We start from the raw sequence: 24,067 nt of genomic DNA on the forward strand, positions 1-24,067 counted from the left end.
ATTACATTTTTATTTTTCTATAATTCTGATTTATAATATCAATGTGTTAAGCATTTTTCAATTTTTACTTTTTCAGTTATGCACAATTATGGGTTTTAAGTAGCACTGTTAAACATAATAGAATACCATTTATTTAAATATTTTTGGATGTTTTCTAAGTTTTCAAATATATTGATTTCAACTACAACATAGAATACAAAGTGCACAGTGCTTACTTTATATTTTTTTGATTACAACTATTTGTACTGTAACAAAACAAAAGAAATAATATTTCAATTCACCGAATACAAGTACTGTACTGCAATCTTTCTCATGAAAGTTGAACTTACAAATGTAGAATTATGTACCAAAAAATCTTTATTTAAAAATAAAACAATGTAAAATTTTAGAGTCTGCTCAGTCCTACTTCTTGTTCAGCCAATCCCTCAGATAAACAAGTTTGTTTACATTTGCAGGAGATAATGCTGCCCGCTTCTTGTTTACAATGTCACCTGAAAATGAGAACAAATGTTCTAATGGCACTGTTGTAGCAGGCGTCGCAATATATTTACGTGCCAGATGTGCTAAAGATTCATATGTTCTTTCGTTGATGGAAATATTTTTTCACCCGTTTGTGCAGCAAAATCAAAGCTTTCCAACAGTTACAGATGAAAATCTAATCCTTTTAAGCCTAAGCATACTTTTTGTCCTCTTTTGCATCCCTAAATCTTAAATCACTGCATATCAAAGAAATTGCTCCAAACTGGAAATTTTGTGTCCTTTAACTGTAAATGTGAAACAAGCCCTTTGAACCAAGATGCACTTCTCTAATCAGTATACAGTAACTCCTCATTTAACATCATCCCGCTTAACGTTGTTTTAGTGTTACGTCCCTGCTCAATTAGGGAACGTGCCCGTTTAAAGTTGTGCAATGCTCCCTTATAACGTTGTTTGGCTGCCTGCTTCTGTGGAAGAGCAGCGACTTTACAAGGGAGCATTGCACGAGTTATGCTTCTCTGCCTCCTCTCCCTCCCCTCCCAGCGCTTCCCCACCAAACAGATGTTTGGCGGCGCTTAGGACTTTCTGGGAGGGAGGGTGAGGAGTGGAGATCTGGGGTTTCTCCGCTTCTTCCCCTCCCTCCCAACACTTCATGCTTAGGACTTTCTGGGAGGGAGGGGCAGGAGCAGGGAAGTGCTGCGTCTCCGCTCCTCCCCCTCCCTCCCAGAAAGTCCTAAACGCTGGCAAACAGTTGTTTGGCGGCACTTAGGACTTTGAGGGGGAGGGATATGGCGGGCTCCGGAGAGGGGGTGGAAAGAGGTGGGCTTGGAGTGGAGCGGGGACAGGAAGAGGCAGGCCTGGAGCATTCCCAGGAAAGTCTAAGCCTATGCTTCTCCGGGGAAGCTGCCGCTGCTCCTGCGAAGGTGCTTCCTCGCATCCTTGCCTGCAGCGGGCTGTGCCTATGTGGGGTAAGCCAGGGGCACTCCCCAACCACAGTACAGTACTGTACAATATATAATGCCTTTTGTCTGCCCCCAAAAAAATTTCCTTGGAACCTAACCCCCCGCATTTATATTAAATCTTATGGGAAAATTGGATTTGTTTAACATTGTTTCACTTAAAGTTGCATTTTTCAGGAACATAACTACAACGTTAAGTGAGGAGTTACTGTACTCTGTTTTCACCTGGCATGGGCAAGCCATGGGCTTCTAATTCCAAAGTAGACATACCCATCAAACAGCAGTGTGGCCATGGCAGCTTGGGCTTGTTGCTTGAGTACAGTCCCACCTGATACCCTGCATAGGTATTCTGCTTGATTTAGTGTGTGTATATTTACCCGAGCTGGGAACTGTCTCTCTCTGCTGCTTCCCCTCAAAATTCGCAACAGACCTTCCTCCTGAATGTTTGCCACTCACAGCCTATTCCACATGTGGTTCCTCAGCTCTTGCTGCCTTGGTCCGCTTCCAGTTTTGTATGCATCTCCTCAGCCTCCCTGCAGCCTGCTTCTCTGTGCTCTGTTCCCACCTCACTGGGGTGACCACCCATCCCAAATTTGATGGGACAGTCCGGAAATGCAGAATTCAAGTTCAGGTCCCAGGCTGAATGACTCTGGGACAGCATTTGCCTGAGATCCCCTGTGGCACCACTCTGCACCTGGCCAACGCTCAGGGGTGGTACTAGCCTCTTCCTGGTGGGGTGTGGGGCTGAAGTGGGCCTTAGCCCTCTATCGTTACGAGGCCCTGCCCCCCCTCTCCCCCCCGAGGCCCTGCCCCCTGGCCAGAAGCAGTAGTGTAAGTTGCCCGGGCTCTCTGTAGAGAGCCCCAGACCCTGCATCCTGGGGATGAGGGGGAATGGGGACGCAGGCCAGGGGCTGCTCTCGGGGCAGGTGTGGGATCCGGGGCTCCCCACAATGACCCGGGCTCCCCAGGCGACTCTTACCATGATCCAGCTCTGGCTTCTGACCAGGGGAAGGGCTTTGGAGGGAAGAGGAGGAGCAGGGGGTTAGACCTTGGGGGAAGAGGAGGGATTGGGACAAGGCCATTGAGGGGACAGGGCTTCTGCATGTTCTGCTTTTGCTTTTTGAAAAGTTGGTCACCTTACAACTCAACATGCAACTCCCCACCCCACCCCCCAGTCCCAATCTATCTTGCTCTGCTGAAGTCTTTCCAGAGAGAGTTAATTTCCAGACTTCTAAAGAGTTTCCACCACCTCTTTTTGGCCAGGAGAGGGGTCTAGGTCTACTCTTCCACCTGGGGAGGGGATCATTGATCAGCTGAGAGGATTAGCTACGTATAGTAAAATAAACCACTAAAAGTGCATGCATAAAGAATAAAAAAACCAAAGTTTCCCTCAGAGGTAGGTTTGTCAATTTTTGTTCTTTAATGTCCACTTGGCATTTGGGAACAAATGAGAAGAGGGAGGTAGATACACTAGTGACATTGCTTTTCCTGCCTTTAAAGGCTCTGTTATGGTAAAGCCACTTAGTGGACATTGTTAATTAAAAAGGTGTTCCTGAAACAAAACGTTCTTTAAGTTCAATGCTTTTTATACAATGAAAACTTAGACCCCATTACAGATGAATAGTAGAGTAACAGCCATTGACTGGAGGTGATGTCTCCACCACACATACTTCTACTGTAAGAACAAAGCATGATCCACTCATGTAATGCTGGGTTGTGTTCTTCTGAATACTGAAAACATTGTTATAGTAGTTGAGCAGTTGGCTAAACAATGTAAGAATGCCTAACAGTCTACCATCAATGTTTTATTGCACTATTAGGAAATTTTCTAGGGAGACTAAGTGTTTTGTTCGCTCTAGAAAAGCATATGTTTTCAGGTTTTGTCAACATAGGGTAACTAGTATCTTAAAGGCAGGATTGTATATGTGCACCGCATTCATAAGAATGCTACAGAATCCAAATACAGTTCTGAGAATAGAAAGAAAAGTTTCCTTCCTTTCAGTAACAGGAGTTCAACCAATCTATGTTCATGAAGTGAAAAAATGTGAATTCTCTGAATTAAATACTTCAACTCACAAAGGGTCAGTCATGTGAAGGGCATTAATACTATTCAGCAGTTACTGGCAGGTCATATTTTACACTTTGTGTCTGGAATTAGTGTTCATGTCTCTGTTGTCCTTTCTCTTCCTCCTTCTCCTGTGCACTGATTTAAGTTATTGTGGGTGTATAGAAACTGTGGGAAAATTGGATTATCTAAGACTGCCTAAAGAAGTAAACTGGATAAGGGAATGCAAAGGCAAACTACCTCTTTACCCGTTTGCTGGCAGTGTCTGCTTTTGTTACTGCTTTTCTTGTAGAGATAGTGAGAAGAATGAATTGGTAATAATTTTACTGAGAGGAAAGCGTTACTTTGCCAAGTGATGAAGCACAAGGTGACATTGTAAACAAGAAGCCCAACACCTAAACGAATACTTTGCCTCAGATTTTAATAAGAGTACCGAGAGCTTTAGGACAGTGGCAGGAATATTTAGTTCAACTGGAGAAGATGGGAATTAATATGGAAATTGAAAGATGGGGAAGGAAGAAGTTAAAGAGGAGACTGCAGTGGGTGATGCTGAAAGGTGGACTGTCAGATTGGTCTTGGGCCACTCTTATTTTCATTAATGCCCTTGGTCATTTTCATTAATGCCTTTGGCACAATAAAATTTTCAGATGAGACAAAGTTGAGAGGTATTGGCAATATGGAAGAGGACCGGAATATCATATAAGAAGATTTGATAACCAGTGAAAACTAGAGTAATAGAAATGGGATGAAATTTAATAGTGCAGAGTGCAAAGTCATGCATTACCAACTGGAAGCAACGGAGGAGAGACACCTGGGTGTATGGGTCAATCACAAAATGACTGAGCCACAAATTTGATATGGCCATGAAAAAGGCTAATGCAATCCTAGGATGCCTCAAGCAAGGTATTTGCAGTAGAGATAGTGAAGTGATGTTACCATTGTGCAAGGCACTGGTGAGACCTCATCCAGCATACTGTTTGCAGTTCTGACTTCACGTTTGAGAGATTAATTCAAACTGGACCAGGTACAGAGAAGGGCTACTAGGATGATCAGAGGAATGGAGAACCTACCTCATGAGAGGAGGCTTAAGGAGCTTAGCTTGTTTAGCTTAACAAAATGAAGGCCAAGTTGAGGTATGATTGCTCTCTATAAATATGTCAGAGGGATAGACACTAGGAAGGGAGGGGAATTATTTAAGTTAAGGGTCCATGCTGGCACAAGAACAGATGGTTATAAACTGGCCATCAATAAGTTTAGGCTTGAAATTAGGCAAAGGTTTTTAACCATCAGAGAAGTGAAATTCTGGAACAATTTTCAACAGGGAATAGTAGGAGCGAAAAATCTAACTTGTTTCAAGAGTGAGCTTGATATAAATTTATAGAGGGGAAGTTCTGATGAGATTGCCTACAATGGCATATGCCCAATCCACAACTGCTATTAGCAAATATCTCCAATGGCTGGAGATGGGATGCTAAATGGGGAGGACTTTGAGATACTAAAGAGAATTGTTTCCCAGGTATGTGTCTGGTGGGTCTCACCCACATGCTTAGGGTCTAGCTAATCATCATGTTTGGGGTCAGGAAGTAATTTTCTCCCAGATCATATTGACAGACCCTCTTGGGGGTTTTCACTTTCCTCTGCAGTTTAGGGTACATGTCACTTGCAGGTTTAAACTAGAGTAAATGGTGGATTCTCTGTAACTTCAGGTTTTTAAATCAATATTTAAGGACTTCAGTAACACAGCTAGAGGTTATGGGCCTGTTACAGGAGTTGGGTGGATGGGGTTGTGTGGCCTGCCATGTGCAGGAGGTCAGATTAGATGATCACGATAGTCCCTTCTGTCCTTGAAGTCTGAGTCTGAGATGTCCAATCTCAGGTCACTTGGACTCCAAATGAGCCATTATGGATTAAGCGGTTTAGCAGACTTTAAAATTAATAGTATTTAGATTGCCCCAGTAGATCTGTGGCCAGAATTCTTACTGTGCGAATCAGTGACTTTATATACTGTACATCACACGTGAATCCACAAGCTAAATCTCTAGAAGTTTTCAAAGTAAGCTTTTTCACTGTGATACATATTGCCTCAAATGAAATGGTACATTTTTCAAAAGAAAGTGACCAAAGGGGAGTATGCTTATCTTGTAGTCTTTGCTCTCAGATAAGATGCTGATATAACCCAAATAAATGTTTATCAAATCTTTAAATACTCACTTTTGGACTCATTCCTTTTGGATGCTTTACCCAACACAAATGAGTTCACAGCACTTAAAAATCCATAATGAAAATAATGGATCACAAACTAATGTTGGACAGTGTTTTCAAAATGAGTCGTTATCAGTATAGTTTCTACCTCATGTTTGCAGAAAAGGAATCATTTTCTTCAAACTTCAGAATAAGTTGTTTCTTATATTCCAGGCTCAGTTATTTTAGCTGTGGCTTTCTGGTATTTCACAAAATGACACTGGATTTCATAATCCATTATAGCTCTGAAAAGATTTTTTCATTAACAGCATACTGGTTAACCTAGATGAATGTCACTTTTTAACAAGTGTTTTACATTAATGCTGGCTCTGCACATATGGAACTCTGTACTAGCACACCTTGTTATTAAAACTTTACCTTCTGCCATTTTTTTTGTCCATTCTTAACTTAATGGTGATATTACAGGGAGGTCAAATATAGTTTAGTGCTCTGCTGTGACAAGTTGTAAAAATTCTGAAAGTAGGATAGCAAATTGCTAGTTTTAATTCAAGTATGAAATCCTGACTTTTCACCTCTAGAAACTATATTTTGAAGTTATTTCAAAGACCTGAGATTGCAACCTTGAGCATCTTGCTGGTTCTTAATGTATGGAAAATTGCCTTTTATATGAGGTGGATATAGTTGGATCATAAACCAGTACTCTTTCAATGGTTCCTAAGCTATATAAGTATGGAAAAGATCTGCATGCATTATTGTTTGATTAACCTTGTTTCTCTAGGCTTTAGAAATGGCAACCTATTACAACATACTGAGGTACTGTCTGACCTACAGCTAAATGATAGCTGAACTTGAATCTGACTGATGCATACTTTCCAGAAACGCATTGAGTTGTGATTTAAAGACCTTAAGATATGGAGAATCCATCACTTCCCTTGATAGTTTGTTCCATCGATAATTGTCCTCACTTAAAAAGTTGTGCTTTATTTCTAATTTGACTTTGTCTGCCTTCAGCTTCCAGCCACTGGTTCTCACTATGCTTTTCTCGGCTAGATTGAAGAGCCCTTTAGCACCCAGTATTTCCTCCTCATGAAGGTACTTACTGACAGGTGACTAGATTATAGTCAGTCTGTCTCACTGTGTGGCGTTTTCCCCAATTCTTGAGCCATTTTTGTGGCCTTTTCTTGGACCTTCTCTAATTTTTCAACATCCTTTAAAATATGTGGATGCCAAGACTGTACACAGTATTCCGGGATCAGTCTCACCAGTGCTGTATACAGAGAGAAAATCTCCCTCCTCTGTTTATACAAGGATCGCATTTAATCCGTTTTGCTACAGCATCGCACAGGGAGCTCATGTTGAGTTGCTTGTCTTCTATGATCCCACAATCCTTTTCAGTCACTGCTTTCCAGGACGCAATCACCATTCTGTAGGTATGGCCTGCATTTTTGTTCCTAGATGTACCTTGCATTTGGCTGTATTAAATGTTTGGGCTCAGTTTACCAAGCAATCCAGATAATTCTATACGACTTCCCTGTCCTCATTATTTGCCATTCAGCCAATCTTTATGATGTGCAAATCTTAACAAAGTGATTTTATACTTCCAGGTCATGATGAAAATGTTGATTAGCATCGGACTTGGTACCAGTCCCTGTGGAATGCCAATAGAAACACCCCCCATTCAGTGATTTCCCCACTGACTGCTGCTTCTTGAGATCTGTTTAGTCAGTTCTTAATCCATTTAACATGTGCTTGATTGATCTTGTATAGTGCTAATTTTTTAATTAAATGTTGTGTGGTACTAAGTCAAATGCCTTATAAAAGTCAATATTGCATCAATGCAGTTACCTTTGCACTTCAAAGAAGTACATCAGGTTTGTATGACAAGATCTATTTCTCTAAAACTGTCAGTTGGAATTAAATATATTCATATTTTTTTATTAATAGAATCTTATATCAGCTTTTCCCTTATTTTGCCTTGGATTGATGTCAGGTAATCAACCTATAGTCATCAGGGTCATCAACAGACTTGGCCTTTTTGAATATTGGCACAACATTAACATTCTTCTTGACATAGCATATATGATCTACCCAGTGGAATCTCAGTGGTTATCATTGATTGGACACTGTCACAGCTGCAGGGCCAACTGTGCCTAGCACCCCTTCTATTATTTCTCATATGCATCCCTTAGGTGACCGGCCTGGCTTCCTGCACCTCACTAAAGGTGAAATCACACAGTCCAGGCACTCTAGGACTGGCTCTCTGTGCTGCAGCCCCCTCATTCCCAACCATGTTAATGACACGGGTCCAATTTGGTTTTGGCACCTGCAAGAGTTTCCCTTCAGGAGCCCCTGGCAGCATGCATTTGCAGGTACACAAACTGCCTTCGAAACAAAGTATTACTTATTCATAGGTTAAATTCTTCTTTGAGTGCTTACTCATGTTGATTCAATTCTAAGTGTGAGTGTGCCCCTGTGCACAGTTGTCAGAGATTTTTGCCTTAGCGGTATCTGTAGGGTTGACTGTGGCACCCCCTTGAGTGTCACGCTCATGCGGTGGTATATTAGGCACTGATGATGCTACGCCCTCTCAGTTCCTTCTTACCGTGATGGTTGGTTGGAGCGCCTTGTCTTGCATCACAAGAGTGTTAGCGGTTCTTACAGTCCATTGTTCTGTCTCCTTTGTTTTTAGTTGTTGGGTACTTAGACTATTAAGTTAAGTGTTAGAGTAGTAGTCTGAGAGTTAGAGTCCCGGCTGGGACTTCACCTCGGAGCGGGGCATGCCATGTTCCCTAGTCTTTAAGCCGTGCTCATCATACAGCCAGCTAATGTCTATTAGCGACCCCCACGATAGCTGTTTAAAGTGTTTGGGGGAGTCCCACAGAAAGGACAAATGCAGGATCTGCAAAAACTTTTGCCCTTGAACTGAAAAGGAACGGTCTATTCGCTTGAGGGCCCTCCTCATGGAGGCTGCGCTTCATCCTGCCTTAGAGCCCTCTCGATTGGACTCCATGCCCGGTACTTTGGCATTGGCGTGCAGCATACCTCCAGAATCCGCCCAGCACCATTCCTCCTCGCCGGTGCTGAAGAAGCAGTCAAAGTTGATGGGCCCGCCAGCACCGCTTCCTACACATCAACAGCAGGGAGCTCAGAGCGGTTTGCCTGGCCTGCCAACCCTTCCTACTTCACATAAAAAGCAGGGTGGTCCAGGTCCTGACAGACAATACAGCAGCTATGTACTATATCAACAAGTAAGGCAGAGCCATATCATCTGCCCTTTGCTAGGAAGCCCTCAGGCTCTGGAACTTCTGTATACAACACGACATCCTTCTCATAGCTGCACACCTAGCCGGGGCCAGGAACTCTTTGGCAGATCGCCTCAGCAGGACCTTCTCATCTCGCAATGAGTGGTCCCTCCATCCAGAAATGGTCAGTGTCCTCTTCTAGAGTGGGAGATTCCCCAGGTGGACCTGTTTGCATCGAGGCAAAACAGGAAATGCTTGATTCGGGGGATCGACAGAGGCTCACTGTCAGACACTTTTCTGCTCCCGTGGTTGGGAGCTCTGTTGTATGCCCCCCCCCCCGGTGCCGCTAATTCATAGAGTCCTCATGAAGATCAATCAGGATAGGGTGAAGGTAATCTTCATACTGCTGGCTTGGCTGCGCCAGCACTGGTTCAGCCTGGTGCTGGACCTGTCAGTGGCTGCTCCGTTACAGCTATCACTTAGGCCAGACCTGCTATCCCAAAACCACGGCAGTCTTCTGCATCCGAACCTGGCGGCGCTGCACCTGATGGCTTGGCATTGCATGGTTAAATGTGGAAGAGCAGGAGTGCTCGGCCGCTGTCCATGGCCAGGTAGGTCCGCCCTCCACCAGAGCGGACCTACCTGGCCAAATGGAAGCGGTTCACTTGTTGGACCTTGGATAAAGGCATTCGGCCTGAGCAGGCCTCGCTGCAGTTAATCCTGGACTACCTTCTGCATCTCAAGCTCCAAGGCCTGTTCCTTTCATTTAGCAAGGTCCTCTTGGCTGCTGTCTCGGCCTTCCATCCGCTTCTCAAGGGTAAGTTGGTTTTCACCCAGGACATGACTGCCAGGTCCTTAAGGGCCTCTACTTGCGCATCAGGGACCCTGTTCCTCCATGGGGCCTGAATCTTGTGCTGTCATAACTCATGGGACCCCCCTTCGAATCTCTGGTTTCATGCTCTCTCCTCTCCTTTCCTGGAAGGTGGCTTTTCTGGCTGCAATAACATCCGCCCACCGGGTCTCTGAGATTAGGGCGCTTACTTCAGAATTGCCCTATGCGGTCTTTTACAAAGACAAGGTTCAGCTGTAGCCACACTCGTTTTTCCTGCCCAGGGTGGTCTCTGTTTCAAATGGGGGAGGACATTTACTTATTTGTCTTTTTTTCCCCAAAGCTGCATAAGATAGGTTGCATCCCCTAGATATTAGGAGAGCACTAGCCTTCTACATTGAAAGGACCAAGCCATTCCGGAAGTTGACACAGTTGTTCGTCGCAGTGGCCGACAGGATGAAAAGTTGTCTGGTGTCCGCTCAAAGAATTTCTTCTTGGATCACTGCCTGCATTCACTGCTGCTTCGATCAGGCAAAAGTGCCATCCCCAGCGATTGTAACTGCCCACTCAACTAGGGCGAAAGCCTCTTCGGCAGCTTTCTAAGTCCAGGTGCATATCCAGGACATCTGTAGGGTGGCCACCTGGTCGTCTGTCCGCACGGTTTATGTCCCATTACGCACTTACCCAGCAGACCCAGGATGATGCTGGCTTCAGTAGAGCAGTGCTGCAAGCCGTTAGACTATGACCTCCAAGCCCCCCTCCGAGGATACTGCTTGTGACTCATCTATAATGGAATCACCATGAGCAAGCACTCAAAGAAGAAAAAACAGTTACCTACCTTTTTCTAACTGTTGTTCTTCGAGATGTGTTGCTCATGCCCATTCCATTACCCACCCTTCTTACCCCTCTGTCGGAGTTGCCAGCAAGAAGGAACTGAGAAGGCGTAGGGTCGGAGGCACCTAATATGCCAGCCCATGAGCACGGCACTCAGGGGGCCGCAACAACTGATCCTATGGATCCTGCGAAGGCAAAAATCTCTGACAACTGTGCACGTGGGTGCGCACACACCTAGAATGGAATGGACATGAGCAACACATCTCAAAACAACATTTATGAAAAAGGAGGTAACTATTTTTTCTTCTTCTATCACGGGTATTTTTAGTAAAAGTCAGGGACAGGTTGTGGACAATAAACAAAAATTCATAGAACCACGCAACCTGTCCTTGACTTACTAAAAATACCTGAGGAGTGAGGGGGCTTGCTGCTGCTCCAGCCTCTGGGGGTGCTGATCCAAACCCGACCGCTGTTCCAGTAGCCCTGGGGCTGGCTGTTGGTCAGCTGTTCTGGTGGCCCTGGGGCTGACCCAGAAGTCGCAGAGGTTCTGAAAAGTCACTGAATCCGTGACAGAATCGTAGCTTTACTTATTTATTCCTCAGAGGTACAAAGCACACAGAGGAAAGGCTAAAAATAACTGTGGCCTAACTGAATGGATCTTACCTATCCTTTTAGGACTAGATGCTAGGCCCTGCTTAAAGACTGCCTGCATGCAGCTCCCATTTCTCTCATAGTCTGTATGTCAGCCTCATATCCCGGTGACCAGTTCCTCCTCCTTTTCTACCAGGGAAACCATTTTAGCTGTTTAGGGTCTTTTATGATCTCAGCCTTGGCAAAACAAATCCTGCTAAGTTTACTGGCACCTGAAAGCAGCATCTCCCAGTGATGATCTCTTACCATATTTGAAGATTTATACCAGAAGTGGCCCTAAAAGGGAGAACTGTGGGTTTCCCCCTCTATAGCCTCCTTTAATTTAACTTCTGGCATGTAGGCAGATGAATATCAAACAGATAACCTGAGAGACATCAGTATTTCTTTTTCTTTTCTTTTTTTAAATACCTCCCTCGTTTTCCAGAGACGCAGTGCAAATCCCTGAAATTTGTGAATGAGTTATGCGAACAAACATAACAAAGCAAGGTCATTTGTGTTTTAGTTCTAATTTAAATCCATAACGTACTACTAAATATACACTAGTATAGTTTATTTTTAAAAATGAAATGTGAAGTGTTTCCAATATTTCCATGCATTAGGCTTGTTTGATTCCAAGACCTTAACCTGCAATAGCAGTCTGGCTGGCCAGGATATTGATGGCATCTTTGCATAACCCTATTGTATCTAAGTATTGCAATACATAAAGTCTCCATGTGGGAGTCCTATTTATGAGGTGAATCTTGCACTATGATAGACTAAATCAGAATTTCCTTGCTTTATCTGAGAGTTTACCCTTAATGTGTTAACTTGCTATTTTCTGCTTTATTAGCTAACAGAGTGACTGACTGTCTTTAAATCCAACTAAAATGATCCATTATCTTCCAGCCTCCTCCATTTTCTCCCCCTTTCCTTCACACCAATGGATCTCTCTAAGTAACAAAGCTTAACTAATTCCATCTATTCTCCACCAACCCCATCATTCACTGTGGCTGGGTGTGCTGCATCTATCTCGGACATCTGTAGTATCTAGAACCAGGGGTTCTTACAACAAAATTTTTGGTGGCCTCAAAGTGCGGCCACCAACTCTTGCTGGTGGCTGCACGGACAATTTTTCCTAAAATACTTAACTTTAGGAAAAACAAATAAATATGCAAATACACATGTTCAAATCATTGCAATTTATTAAATCTTTTATCAGACTCAATAAGAATAATGTACAGTTGTCTCTATTTTTTACTGGACATAAACAGAATAGAAACACAAATAAGGTACTCTGCAGGTTCTTGTCTTTTTTTTCTTATTGTTTCTTTTGCTTTTTTGGTTGCTTTTTTTAAAAGACTTGCTAGCTAGTAAGTCTGCTGCTTTGAAAAGTTATATTAACAAACATATAAATATCACTTTTCATGGCAGCAGACTGACTTAATCATGGCAAGCCTGGGGACAAATTAAGCCTTGGATGGGAAGGTCGGTAGGGAGGAATGCATGATGGGCTGGCAGGGGCCAAGGGCGATGGGGGGAGGTGAGCCCGTCAGCCGGGGGTTGCAGCTCCGTGGCCAGAGCCTGCTGCCTGCTACTCCAGGGCTGGAGCCCAACTCTGCCGTCCCCAGGAAGGTGGGGAACTCACTAGCTGCCTGCTCCTCCAGCATATATTTCTCAGGGGAGGAGGAAGGGTCCAACCACTGCTGGTGGCCCTGGGAGAGGGACCACTGCTTTGCACTCTCATCACTGCCCAGGAGGCTGTGGTTGCAAGAAATGCCCCTGATAGCTGCATTTGAGAAACACTGATCTAGACACACATAACAAATTAGTAACTCAAGGTTACAGCAGAAGATCACTTATTGAATGCATTACAGTGTAGAATGGGTGAACAATTTACCTTAGTGTTTATTTTTGTAGGCTTATATAATTGGCAGCACTCAATACTTGATTTTTTGTAAGTAGGGAGTAAATGGCACTAAAATGCTCTCTGTTGTGTCGGACTTGTCTGATGTGAAAGAACATTTTGCTTTTTGCTTCAATTTTGAGTAACGCAAGCTACACAAAGATCATCAAAACTATCCAGCCATAAAAGTAGTACATTTCGTCAAGCAAGGAGTAGACTGCCTTTGCCTTGTAAATTATACTAATTCTTATACTTTCAGTTTCTAGTCTTGTCAGTCTAAAAACTTTGTTCTGCACAGCTATGCTTTATACTGCATACATTTACTTATTTCAAAGTAGCAAGGAACAGAAGAAGTCAACTGCAATAAGTTTTGCATTTTCCTGAACCAGCCAAGCTACCTTAGATTAAGGATTATTATTTGCTGGATGAATGACTATAACAGCTAAGGACACCAGGATGATGAAAATAAGTAATTGCACATAATACACAAAAATCTGTATTAGTTGATTATCAAAGTAGAGAAAACCTTGCAACTGAAAAAAAAAGTCAGTTGCTTAGAACACAAGAATAGCCATTCTGGGTCAGACCATTGGTCTTTCTAGCCCATATCCTGTCGTTTTAGAGTGGACAGTTCCAGATGCTTCAAAGGGAATAAACAGAACAGGGCAATTATTGAGTGATCCATTCCCTGTCGTCCAATCCCAGATTCTGGCAGTCAGATGTTTAGGACACGCAGCGCATGAGCTTGCGTCCCTGACCATTTTGGATAATAGCCATTGATGTACCTATCCTCCGTGAACCAATTGCTTTTTATGTGGCTGTCCCTAAGAGTTTGATATGTTGAAGCATGTTTCTGAATAAAGAACTTAATTTATAGTATTGAATATTACACCTCCATATGCTGATCTACTTCTTAATTTTTATATATTTTTTACGTTGGGAATCACTGATTTTCTTTAATTTTCTTTCAGTAAAACGCTTCAGAGAACCAAAGCATGAAAGACGTCCTTGGAGGATATGGTAAGTCTTTAATTATTAATAGTTCCTAGAATGTTTTTTATATCCTAGATGTTCAGCTCATGGAAAATGAAAGAATAATCACTTGCATATAATGTATAATATGTGAAAGCACTTTAATAGTCAGACTCAAGGGAATACATGAGGAATGATGAACAGTCATTATTTTACTGTACGTTTTTCCTGTTCATTCTGTCTTACTACATACACCTTTAGAAACCTTAGTCTAAATGCTAAAGATTCAAAAAACATTTGTGTGAAAGCTTGAGGTACCCTTTTTAAAGCAGCTGTTTTACTCCCTTTTCTGTACACCAAACTAAATCTTCCCTAAAATTTGCCTGTGATCCCTCTTGAGGCTTTGGGATCCATGTATTTAATTGAAGGCAGAATTTGGCCCGTAATGTTGAAAAGCGGAATTTCTTGTCAAAGATTGGTAAACTTGGAATCTTAGCTGATGTGCGAGTTCATATAAACACTATTCAGATTACCCCCAAAATGTCTTGTTCCTCTGTCATCTGTTTTTTCATTTATTGAAATGTCTAATATTTCTTAAAGAAAAGACTTTAAACTGAAATTGAACAACAAAAATATCAGGAAAAATACTAAGTCATTCAAAAGTAAATACGGTCTCAAATTACAGGCCAAATTTTCAAACTTGGGTGCCAAAAGGCACCTAAATAGAACTGCTATTTTAAAGGTACCTTTTTGTAAACTGAAATCTAAATAAGTACCTGGACCTGGCTTTTCAGTGGTACTGAGCAGAAACAACTGCTGTTTGGGATCAGCTAAGGTTAAACCTTTAAAAAATTAGGACCCAGATATTTTTTGGCACCCAAGCTTAAAAATGTGGCCCAACCATTCTGAATACATATACTACCTAGTGTAAACAGTTTAATTTTTAGCATATGCCAGACAAAACTATCTAAAATGAGCACCAAAATTGGCCAATTTAGGGACCCTCACTGATCTTCATGAAAGAAGTTGACACTGCTTGAAAGTAAATTCCTTGCTTCTGGTTGTTGAGAGTAAATTTTCTAGCTGCATTACACATAACTGGAATTCTCAGCTGTTGTGTGAGCATGAAATTTAATTTGAAGATGTTAACATTATCTTGTGTAACTTCAGTGTCTGATCCAATGATCAACATGCAGCTATTCAGGTGTTTAAGTTGGTAATAAATTCTCTATTTTATATGCTATTTGTTTCATCATATCCTAATCCTAGAGAACTGTTTTGTAGAGTTTGAACTCATTATTTGGTTGCCTATGGCATACTGACTTATAGCAAACTTCATATGAGTTATGGCTGAAAGAAGCCAGTCTGGTCCTCTCCATCAGGCAGCATGGGAATAGTTTGACTTCAGTAAATAACTTTTATACCTGATGGAACCTGCATCCAAAGGGTCGTGACTTCCCTTCTGAAAATGAATGTAGTGCATTCCTTATATTTAATTTCCCCTTCTTATTTATCAGTCTTCATTGTGCAAAGGTCACCAAATACATGAGTATGCTCCTTCAGCCTGCTTATAGCTTGGGGACAGAACCAGATCTGTCATTCACTGGCAGCAGGGGAATGTCGTGTCCATTGAAGCTCCCTTCAGTTTTATCTGACTCCACAGTGACAAGTGTCCTAGCCAGATCTCTCTGCTGCAGAGCTTTTCTGAGAGAACTTTCAACTTTGTATTTAAAATTTCTGAATAATATTTTGGCTCAATAACTTGTCCATCTAGTTTCCAGCAGTGTCTTGGGGTTGCATTTGCCTTTGGGAAGACTGTCCTGTTAGTGCTGCTGCTTCTTGGGAGGCATTTGCATCAGCTGTTGTCCTTGCAGGCATCAGAAGATAAGTAAGGTTTAGGGAAAACCATTGGCAAAAGGAAAGATCTTGGCCTCCTGCTTCACCCCTCTCCCTCCAATCAAGTGTCTCGTTGGGGAGCTTGGCCAGCTCTGTGGGGAGAATACAGTTCCCCCCCACAGCCTAGTCTGGGCACGAAAGAAGCTAGGCTGGACTGAAGAGGCCAAAAGAGATGCACAGTATGTCTGCTCTGCAGCTGGAAGGTGTGATTGCATCTTGTGTAGGCATACCTGAGCTAGCTTCAATCTAGCTAGATCAAAGCTAGCTTGAACAACAATAGCAGTGTAACCATGGAAGCAGGGGCAGCAGCAGGGGCTAGCCTCCTGATTACAAGGACTGGGTACATATCCAAGTGACTATACCCCTTAGCTTTGATCTAGATACATCAATCTTGGGTGGGCCTGTACAAGCTGCAATCTCATATCTTCATTGCAGTGTGAATATACCCACAGGCACAGTCTCCACAGCCCAGGCAGGGTTGCCTCTGCCTCTCTCCCCCAAGCAGGAAAGGAGTCAGGTAAGATTGGGAAAATCTAGCTTGCAGGCAAGTGACTGTTCTCCCATATTGTCAGGGAGTCACTGTTTCTAAATGGGGAAGATTTTTACCCGAACTATGGCCTCCTTACTATATAGGCCCTTCCAACAAACACACTAAGTGCCTTCACATGCTTTCACAAGCAGTACTAACATGAGTGGGCAGTATTGCAAGTACGAGCCCTCAACTAGAAATCCCAAGGCTTAAGGGTGTCTTCCTGAAAAAAGATAGGACACATCTTTCATGTAGGTATATGGGGCCTTCAGCACTGAGATCAGATGCTCACGCAAATCAGTCCCCAGCTCTTATTGCTACAGTGGGAAACTTTATGGGAAGTTGAGGCTATTCAGAGTCATCAGAAAAGTAGATTTACAATCCTGGCTTCTGCCAGTCACCGTAGAAAGAAATTCCCATTTTTACATCCCAGAGACAACTATTCCTTTCTGCATATGGATGTCACCGTTTTCCAGCTTCGATCATTACCCCACAGACAACTTTCTTTTTGCATATGGATGTCACTGTTTTGTTTAACTTTGATTATTAACACTTCTCCTGGCTAGTGCTTCCAGGTCTCTTCCATGATCAATATAGTATTAATACTAGCTTTAAGGAAGAAGAAAATTCACTTTTATCGCTTCCTAGACAATTTTACTGATCAAGGCTTTGTACAGAGAGACCTGAACATCAGTACACTGTGATATTGTTATTGGAGTACCTTGGATTCATGATAAACACAAACATACGATGGCAGAGAAGTCATTCATAGGCCTGGCCTTAGGGTGAATGCTATCAGGTACAAGTTCCCTTTTCAACAGAATGTTAATAGAAGATGAAGATGGCCATAAAGGAAAAATGGTGTCATGGAAGAAAATGCAGTTTTGTTGGAGCATACTGGGAATGCTGATCTCATGCACAGACATGCATCAATGAACACATGAGATCTGTCCAGTAATTCCTGCAATCCCCTCTGCATTATCACATTGTCTGTGGAGATCAAGATTCTATTGTATACTCTCTTCTCTCTCAGGGACAGTGGAAAAGGTAGGAAGGCATATAGGCCACAGGACACTTCATTTCAGTTTCCAGATGCAGTTTCAATTTTTCCACTTGGCATCTGGAAACAGCAGCTGTCCTCTGTGGCCTCTTGGTGCACCATGTGAGATGGTGAGTGACCTCTCACGAAGCTTGGTAACATCTTTCCTATATGACTTCCCACCTGTTCTGCTGCTTGCCAAGATCATACAAAAGATAGGACGTGGCAAAAAAGTGGCAGTTAGTATGTTTATGCCTTACTGGCTGAAGACTACCGCTTTGAGACCTGATTAACCACGTGTTCATTGGATCTTCTGATGTTTCTATCTCACAATGAAGTAAGCTTGATCTCCCTTAATGTTTGATATCAGCTGAGGCTGATGTGAATCAGGTGCTATTGTTCTAGTAATTGGGAATTGCAATGAGCTTCAGCACTTAAAAATGTTGCTTCCAGTGACCAGTCCTAAACTTTGTCATTGAAAAACTAAAACTCTTTGCGTCCCACACATTAGAAATTAATCTGGGAGCTGAAATTCTAGTAGATGTCCCTCAACAAGTAGTTTTCTATTTTTAAAACATAACGTCTGGTTCCTAAACTTCCAGGCTGATGTGTGTGGTACTTGTTGGTGCTGATGAGGTAGGTAACTTGCTGTTTTCTCATTTCCCACGCTCAACTCCCTGCATCTGGTGCTGAAGATGAGAGAATAGAGCTAGGGGACAAGAATACAGGGCAAGAACACTGTGTTGGTCTGTAAAAAGGAGAATTTTTTGAATTAATGCAAGAAGCCAGCAAAGGAAACAATAAATGAAAGAGAAGGAGAAAAATATTAAGTAATAAAAGTAGCGAACAGAGCTCATCCAGATACTGTTCTGATACATGTTTCCCATACTTAGTGATGTGAATAAAAAGTGTACTGGCCGCCTCTCATTTTGTGCAGAAGAAAAGAGAATGTTCTTAATCTGGACTCACTGACAGTCTGCACCTAGTGTAAAGGACTCATATTTTTAAAACTTGCCATAGTGGCAAGGGATCTTTTTTCTAAATTAGTTTGCTACTTGCCAGTAATATTTGATGTATAACTTACATTGTAATTTAATTGAGACAAGATGGATGAAGTAATTATCTTTTATTCAACCAACTTCTGGAAGAGACAAGCTTTCGAGGAAGAAGAGCGCTGTGTAAGCTTGAAAGCTTAGCCATCACCAAAGGAAGTTGGTCCAATAAAAGATATTACTTCACCGAAGATTATGTACTATATTTGTTTACAAAATGCTATTAAACTCTTTAATGTTACTGTAATGCTCCGCGCCGGCTGCAGGCACCAGCTGAGCAAGCTCGTTCTTGGGGTGGCAGATTCTACGGGGCGGCATTCCGCCCAATCCTAGGGCAGCATGGCCGCTTTTTTTGTTTTTTTGGTTCACCGATCCGGCCGCCCTGTAGGGGATGGCGGCGCGGAGGAGGGGAGTGGGCTGCGCGCTCAGTCTGCCCCAGCCGGTGCCAGGTCTGTAGCAAGCCCGGCAGGGCAGCCCGCGTCCTTCCCTCCCTGCAGACCGGAGCGGCACGGAGCCCTCCCAGCAGGCAGCACGGCGATCGGGGCCACGTGGCGAGCACCCCGCTGAAGCCCTGGCCGCCCCCCTTCTCTCTCTCCCCTCCGCTTCCTTCCCCTCTCCCCCCCGCCCGCTAGCCAGGGCACATCTGCAGTGCAGGGAGTCCCCCTGAACCCTGGCTCCAGCCGCTGTGTAGGTATTTGGTATTTTGTTTTTTGTTTTGCTTGGGGCGGCAAAAAAGCCAGAGCCGGCCCTGGTAATACTATTCTGTAATCCACACAAAATACTAGCAGCCTCTCCCCACTGCTTAAATTATAACAGAAGGCGCTGATAGTGAAGTTTCATGTTATAAAGAACTTGATTATTCAGAACAAGTACATTACAAAGTACAAAATTTAAAACTGCACTTTGTCAGAAATGAATGTGTCATGACTCAGTAATTTGAAAAATTTCATAATTAGTACTGGGTTCTGACTAATTAGTATGAATTAGCAAGGTTCTATTGTATTTTGATTGTTTAATGTAAGTACTTTTCAAAATCCAATCCTTTCTATTTTATACAGGTTTTTAGATACGTCCAAACAAGCCATAGGGATGTTGTTCATACACTTTGCAAATGTGTATTTATCAGACCTAACTGAAGAGGACCCTTGTTCACTGTGAGTGCTGTGAATTTGAGTAAACTACCCTTTAGGGAAAGGTCTTTTCTGAGATTCATTGAATATTTGATTGGGGGTTGATGATTGGAAAAAGAATCTGAGAAACTATTTTGAGGCTAAATGAGGGGCTTTCATAAATCTATGATTCTATGAGGGGCTTTTGAAAGCTCACGTTTTAAAAATAACTAATGGAAGATCAGAATTCTGGTATCACTTCCTTGTCAGTATGAACTGGGAAACATTGAGAGGCAATTGAGTGTCCTGACACCTTGGATTGAGGGGAGAAAGCACCTTGTATCTCCAAGGAAACATCACCCTTCCCCCCACACAGCCCAAAAAATTCCCTCCTCTCTTGCAAAATTAATACATCATTAATAAGGATACAATTTAGTCATGGAGGTCACGGATTCGGTGACTTTAACAAACCTCAGGGACAGGTTGTGGGCTTCCATGAATTCTTGATTATTGCGCACGACCTGTCTGTGACTTTTACTAAAAATAACCATGACAAAATCTTAACCTTAATCATTAAAAAACACATCCTAACAGAAGGAAAGATTGTAACACAAGGCTGTTGATGGGGGGCAGGGAGGTAGGGAATCCTAGAGAGCTAAGAAAATCTTCTATGATTCCAATAAGTATCATGTATAAACACTCCCAAAATCTTGTATTAATCCAATCAGGCATGAATATTAAGTCAGAGTGGTGTCCGAGGATATTTTATAATGGCTTTCCTGTCTGTTTTCTAAAATGCTTGTTTGCTAATGCAGTATTACTTTCACTGTTAATGCTGAAAAATGTTGCTCAGCATGTAGGAGGCTAATACAGAAAATATTAATTTTGCAATCTGATGCTCTGAGCATTGTGACTATGTATATAAGCACTTAATTCCATTATGTTAAATCTGAAGATTTATGTCTTTGAGACAATTTTGAGCTCCTGAGTCTTTACCAGCAGCTACAGAAGCAAATGGAGGATAGTTTCGGGTCTTTCTTCAAAGGGGCTACTGCCCGACAGCTTACATGCTAAACTCTTCTGGTAATGGGTGCTGTAAAACCACTATAATTTTGGACCTGTGTTTTACACCCTTGGATCCCAGCTAGAGGGTTGGCTCCACACATTGCCCCAAAGGACACTGCTTGCTTAGAGGCTTCTGAGCTCGTTTAGTGGGCTGTTGTTAGTTGATTTGAAATGGTGGCTCTACAGCAAATCAAGAAATTATTATTGGAAGGCCATTGTATTTTTATTAAATAATTACACGAGGGTTTCGTTTTAAAAAGTCTTATAAATAGACTAGTATCATGAAATAAAATTCAGTGTAGTTGTAGCTCCTAATCTTGTGGGAATGTAAGAGGCAGAGCCAGAGCCTTGTCACATTAGACAGTCCACCTAAACGGAGTCATTTTTAACTTCTGGGAGTGCAAAAAGGCATCAAGAAACTTTTGTACTCAGAATTCAGGGAGCTGCAAATTAAAAACTCTGAACAAAGTTTATGGGCAGGTTTTAAATACCTTAAGATAAGGAGGACTGTAATTTAAACAATTAGAAAGGAGCAAGCAACAGCACTATAATATAGCCTACCTGATATTTTCTCACTCTTCAGACTGCAGTGCCCTCTTGTGGTGTGGAATAAAATTATTTGTGTTAGGGATACTTGTGTTGCTTGTTGGTTCCTTTGCTAAACACTTAAACATTGATTATATGGTCCTCTTAATCATAATTTTGAAGCAGACTTGTGTTTAACATTTTAAAAAAATGATTATGGAAATACCAATTCTGCACAAAAAGCAGTGTCTCTAAGACTTGGGTGCCACATGGCTTGTCAACAGAAGTTTTGGTTTCTTTTTATACTCTTGTTGAGCCTCTTCTGAATCCCAAAACTGGTGTTGAGGCTCAGTTTGGGAGACTACCATTTTATCCCTTTACACCCCATCTCCTCTTTCTAATAGTACCCATTTCACCACCAATTACTAGAGAGTGCCAATAGCTTTCTCTGAGACACCAGTTTTCCTGCTGCAAATGTGCAAGTAAAACAGACAATGTTGTCACCCTTTGTACTTGGGCACACCATCCACATGGAAGCAAGAATTCCAGGTAGCAGTACAAAGAGTTACCATCAAGACACCTGACTGGTTTCAAGTATTCATGTTAAAAATTTTCAACCCAATGTGGCCTTTAAAAGAACAGTTTAATGTCATGTCACTGGTAGCACCTGAGCTGTTACCTTGTTCAGCCAAGAGTGATTAGCAAATGAGATACATTGACTTACAAGATGTTCTGGTGACATTCCGGTGAAGATATAACTCATGATTCATTTAAATTCCATAATAATCACTTCCACTTTTGGTGAATACCATACAGCCAAAATTTAAAAAACAAAACAAAAACAGAACAGTAGAGTAGCAACTATATAACTATTGAAATAGTTATATATATTAAAAAGAGAAGGGATTTAGACAGTCTTTTTCTGAAGATACATACAATTACAATATTCAGAATGGTTATATACAGTACAGTAACTCCTCACTTAACGTTGTAATTATGTTCCTGAAAAATGTGACTTTAAGCAAAACGATGTCAAATTAATCTAATTCTTATGGGGAAATTGATGTAAATAGAGGGGGTTAGGTTCCAGGGAAATTTTTTTCACTAGACAAAAAACTTTATATACACACACACACACATGCACACACAGTATACGTTTTAAACAAACAATTTAATACTATTCACAGCTATGATGATTGTGAAGCTTGGTTGAGGTTGTGAAGTTAGAGGGTGGAAGAGGGTGGGATATTTTTCAGGGAATGCCTTGCTGCTAAATCAGTGGTTTTCAAACTTTTGTACTGGTAACCCCTTTCACATAGCGAGCCTCTGAGTGTGACCCCCCGCCATATAAATTAAAAATACTTTTTTATATATTTAACACCATTATAAATGCTGGAGGCAAAGCAGGGTTTGGGGTGGAGGCTGACAGCTTGCGACCCCCCTATGTAATAACCTCATGACCCCCTGAGGGGTCCCAACCCTCAGTTTGAGAACCCCTGTGCTAAATGATGAACTAGCACTCGGCTAAGCCCTCAAGGGTTAACACATTGTTGTTACTGTTGTTGTTGTAGCCTCTACAAGGCAGCAGGAATGGAGGGGAGGGGAGATAGCATAGTAGACGGAGACAGACACACACCTTGTGTGTGGGAGAGAGAGAGAAATGCACACTGCCCCTTTAAATAAGCTGACCCATTCTTAAGTGCATCGTCTTTTTAAGTGGATCAAGAAGTTGAGACAGCAGCTGGTGCCCAGGCTTTCTCTGTCTGTGTCCCCACCCTGCTCTATATGGAGAAGGGGTAAGTGGGGTATAGGAGCAGGGGGGAGGGGGACACCCTGATATTAGCCCCGTTTCCCCTCCCCGCACAGCAAGCAGGAGTCTTGGGGAGCAGCTCCAAGGCAGAGGGCAGGAGCAGCACATGGCAGTGGGGGGAGGGACAGCTGCAATTGATAGCCTGCTGGCAGCTCTTGCACAGGGAACTTAGGAGAGTGGGGAGCTGATGGGGGGCTGCCGGTCCGTCGTGGTTCCAAGTCCCCACCAGCTAGCTCCAACAGGCTCTTCCTGCAAGCAGTGGACAAAGCAGGCAGCTGCCAAACAACATTAGAAGGGAGCATTGCACAACTTTAAATGAGCACGTTCCCCAATTGATCAGCAATGTAACAACGAAATCATGTTAACCGGGATGACTTTGAGGAGTTACTGTAATTGACTTGGCGGAATTAAATCAGTCCAGTCTAACGTTTGGTGGAATTACTTTAAATTTGTATTCTATAGTTATTACACCATACATGTATTGTATTCAGCACCGGGCTGTTCATAGCTGGGTCTACAAGCATTACTTTTCAGTAGAAAAACTGATAGCTTCAGCATCTCACATATGTAAGAGCTGTGCCTTACTATAACATCCACATGCAGCGAGTCAGTATTTTCCATGATTGGAATGAGTGTGATTTTTTTTCACTTTGAGCTGTTTTCCAAGCAATATAAGAAACAAGGTGTTTTTAAAATAAAATTTTGTTCTCGGGCTCCACTTAAATGAAGTCTTTCCAAATAGTGAAATGAGAGTGGAAGATGAAATGGTTTTAACTTGAGGGCATAAAATGCAAATTGGCGTTTATACACAGAAATACATGGAACTTCATTTGACATTTAACTGGAAGGACAAACACTAAATAGAGGGGCAGTTCTAAAACTGTTTAAAATCTCGGCTCAGAAACGGGCAAATACGTAACTGTTCAAGT

At 42.3% G+C, this 24,067-nt stretch overlaps 1 protein-coding gene across 1 annotated transcript in view; it reads left to right on the top strand.

The window, feature by feature from the left end:
- Positions 1–24,067, top strand: part of STIMATE (STIM activating enhancer) — a 94,155-nt gene that overhangs the window by 42,131 nt on the left and 27,957 nt on the right. Inside the window, exons 2-3 of the mRNA XM_054034438.1 lie at positions 14,113–14,161; positions 19,688–19,783. Coding sequence (XP_053890413.1) covers positions 14,113–14,161; positions 19,688–19,783 — 145 coding nt within the window. The remainder of the gene's footprint in view (positions 1–14,112; positions 14,162–19,687; positions 19,784–24,067) is intronic.

Source organism: Malaclemys terrapin, chromosome 7 (genome assembly GCF_027887155.1).
Source record: "Malaclemys terrapin pileata isolate rMalTer1 chromosome 7, rMalTer1.hap1, whole genome shotgun sequence".
In the NCBI taxonomy this organism is placed as follows: domain Eukaryota; kingdom Metazoa; phylum Chordata; order Testudines; family Emydidae; genus Malaclemys; species Malaclemys terrapin.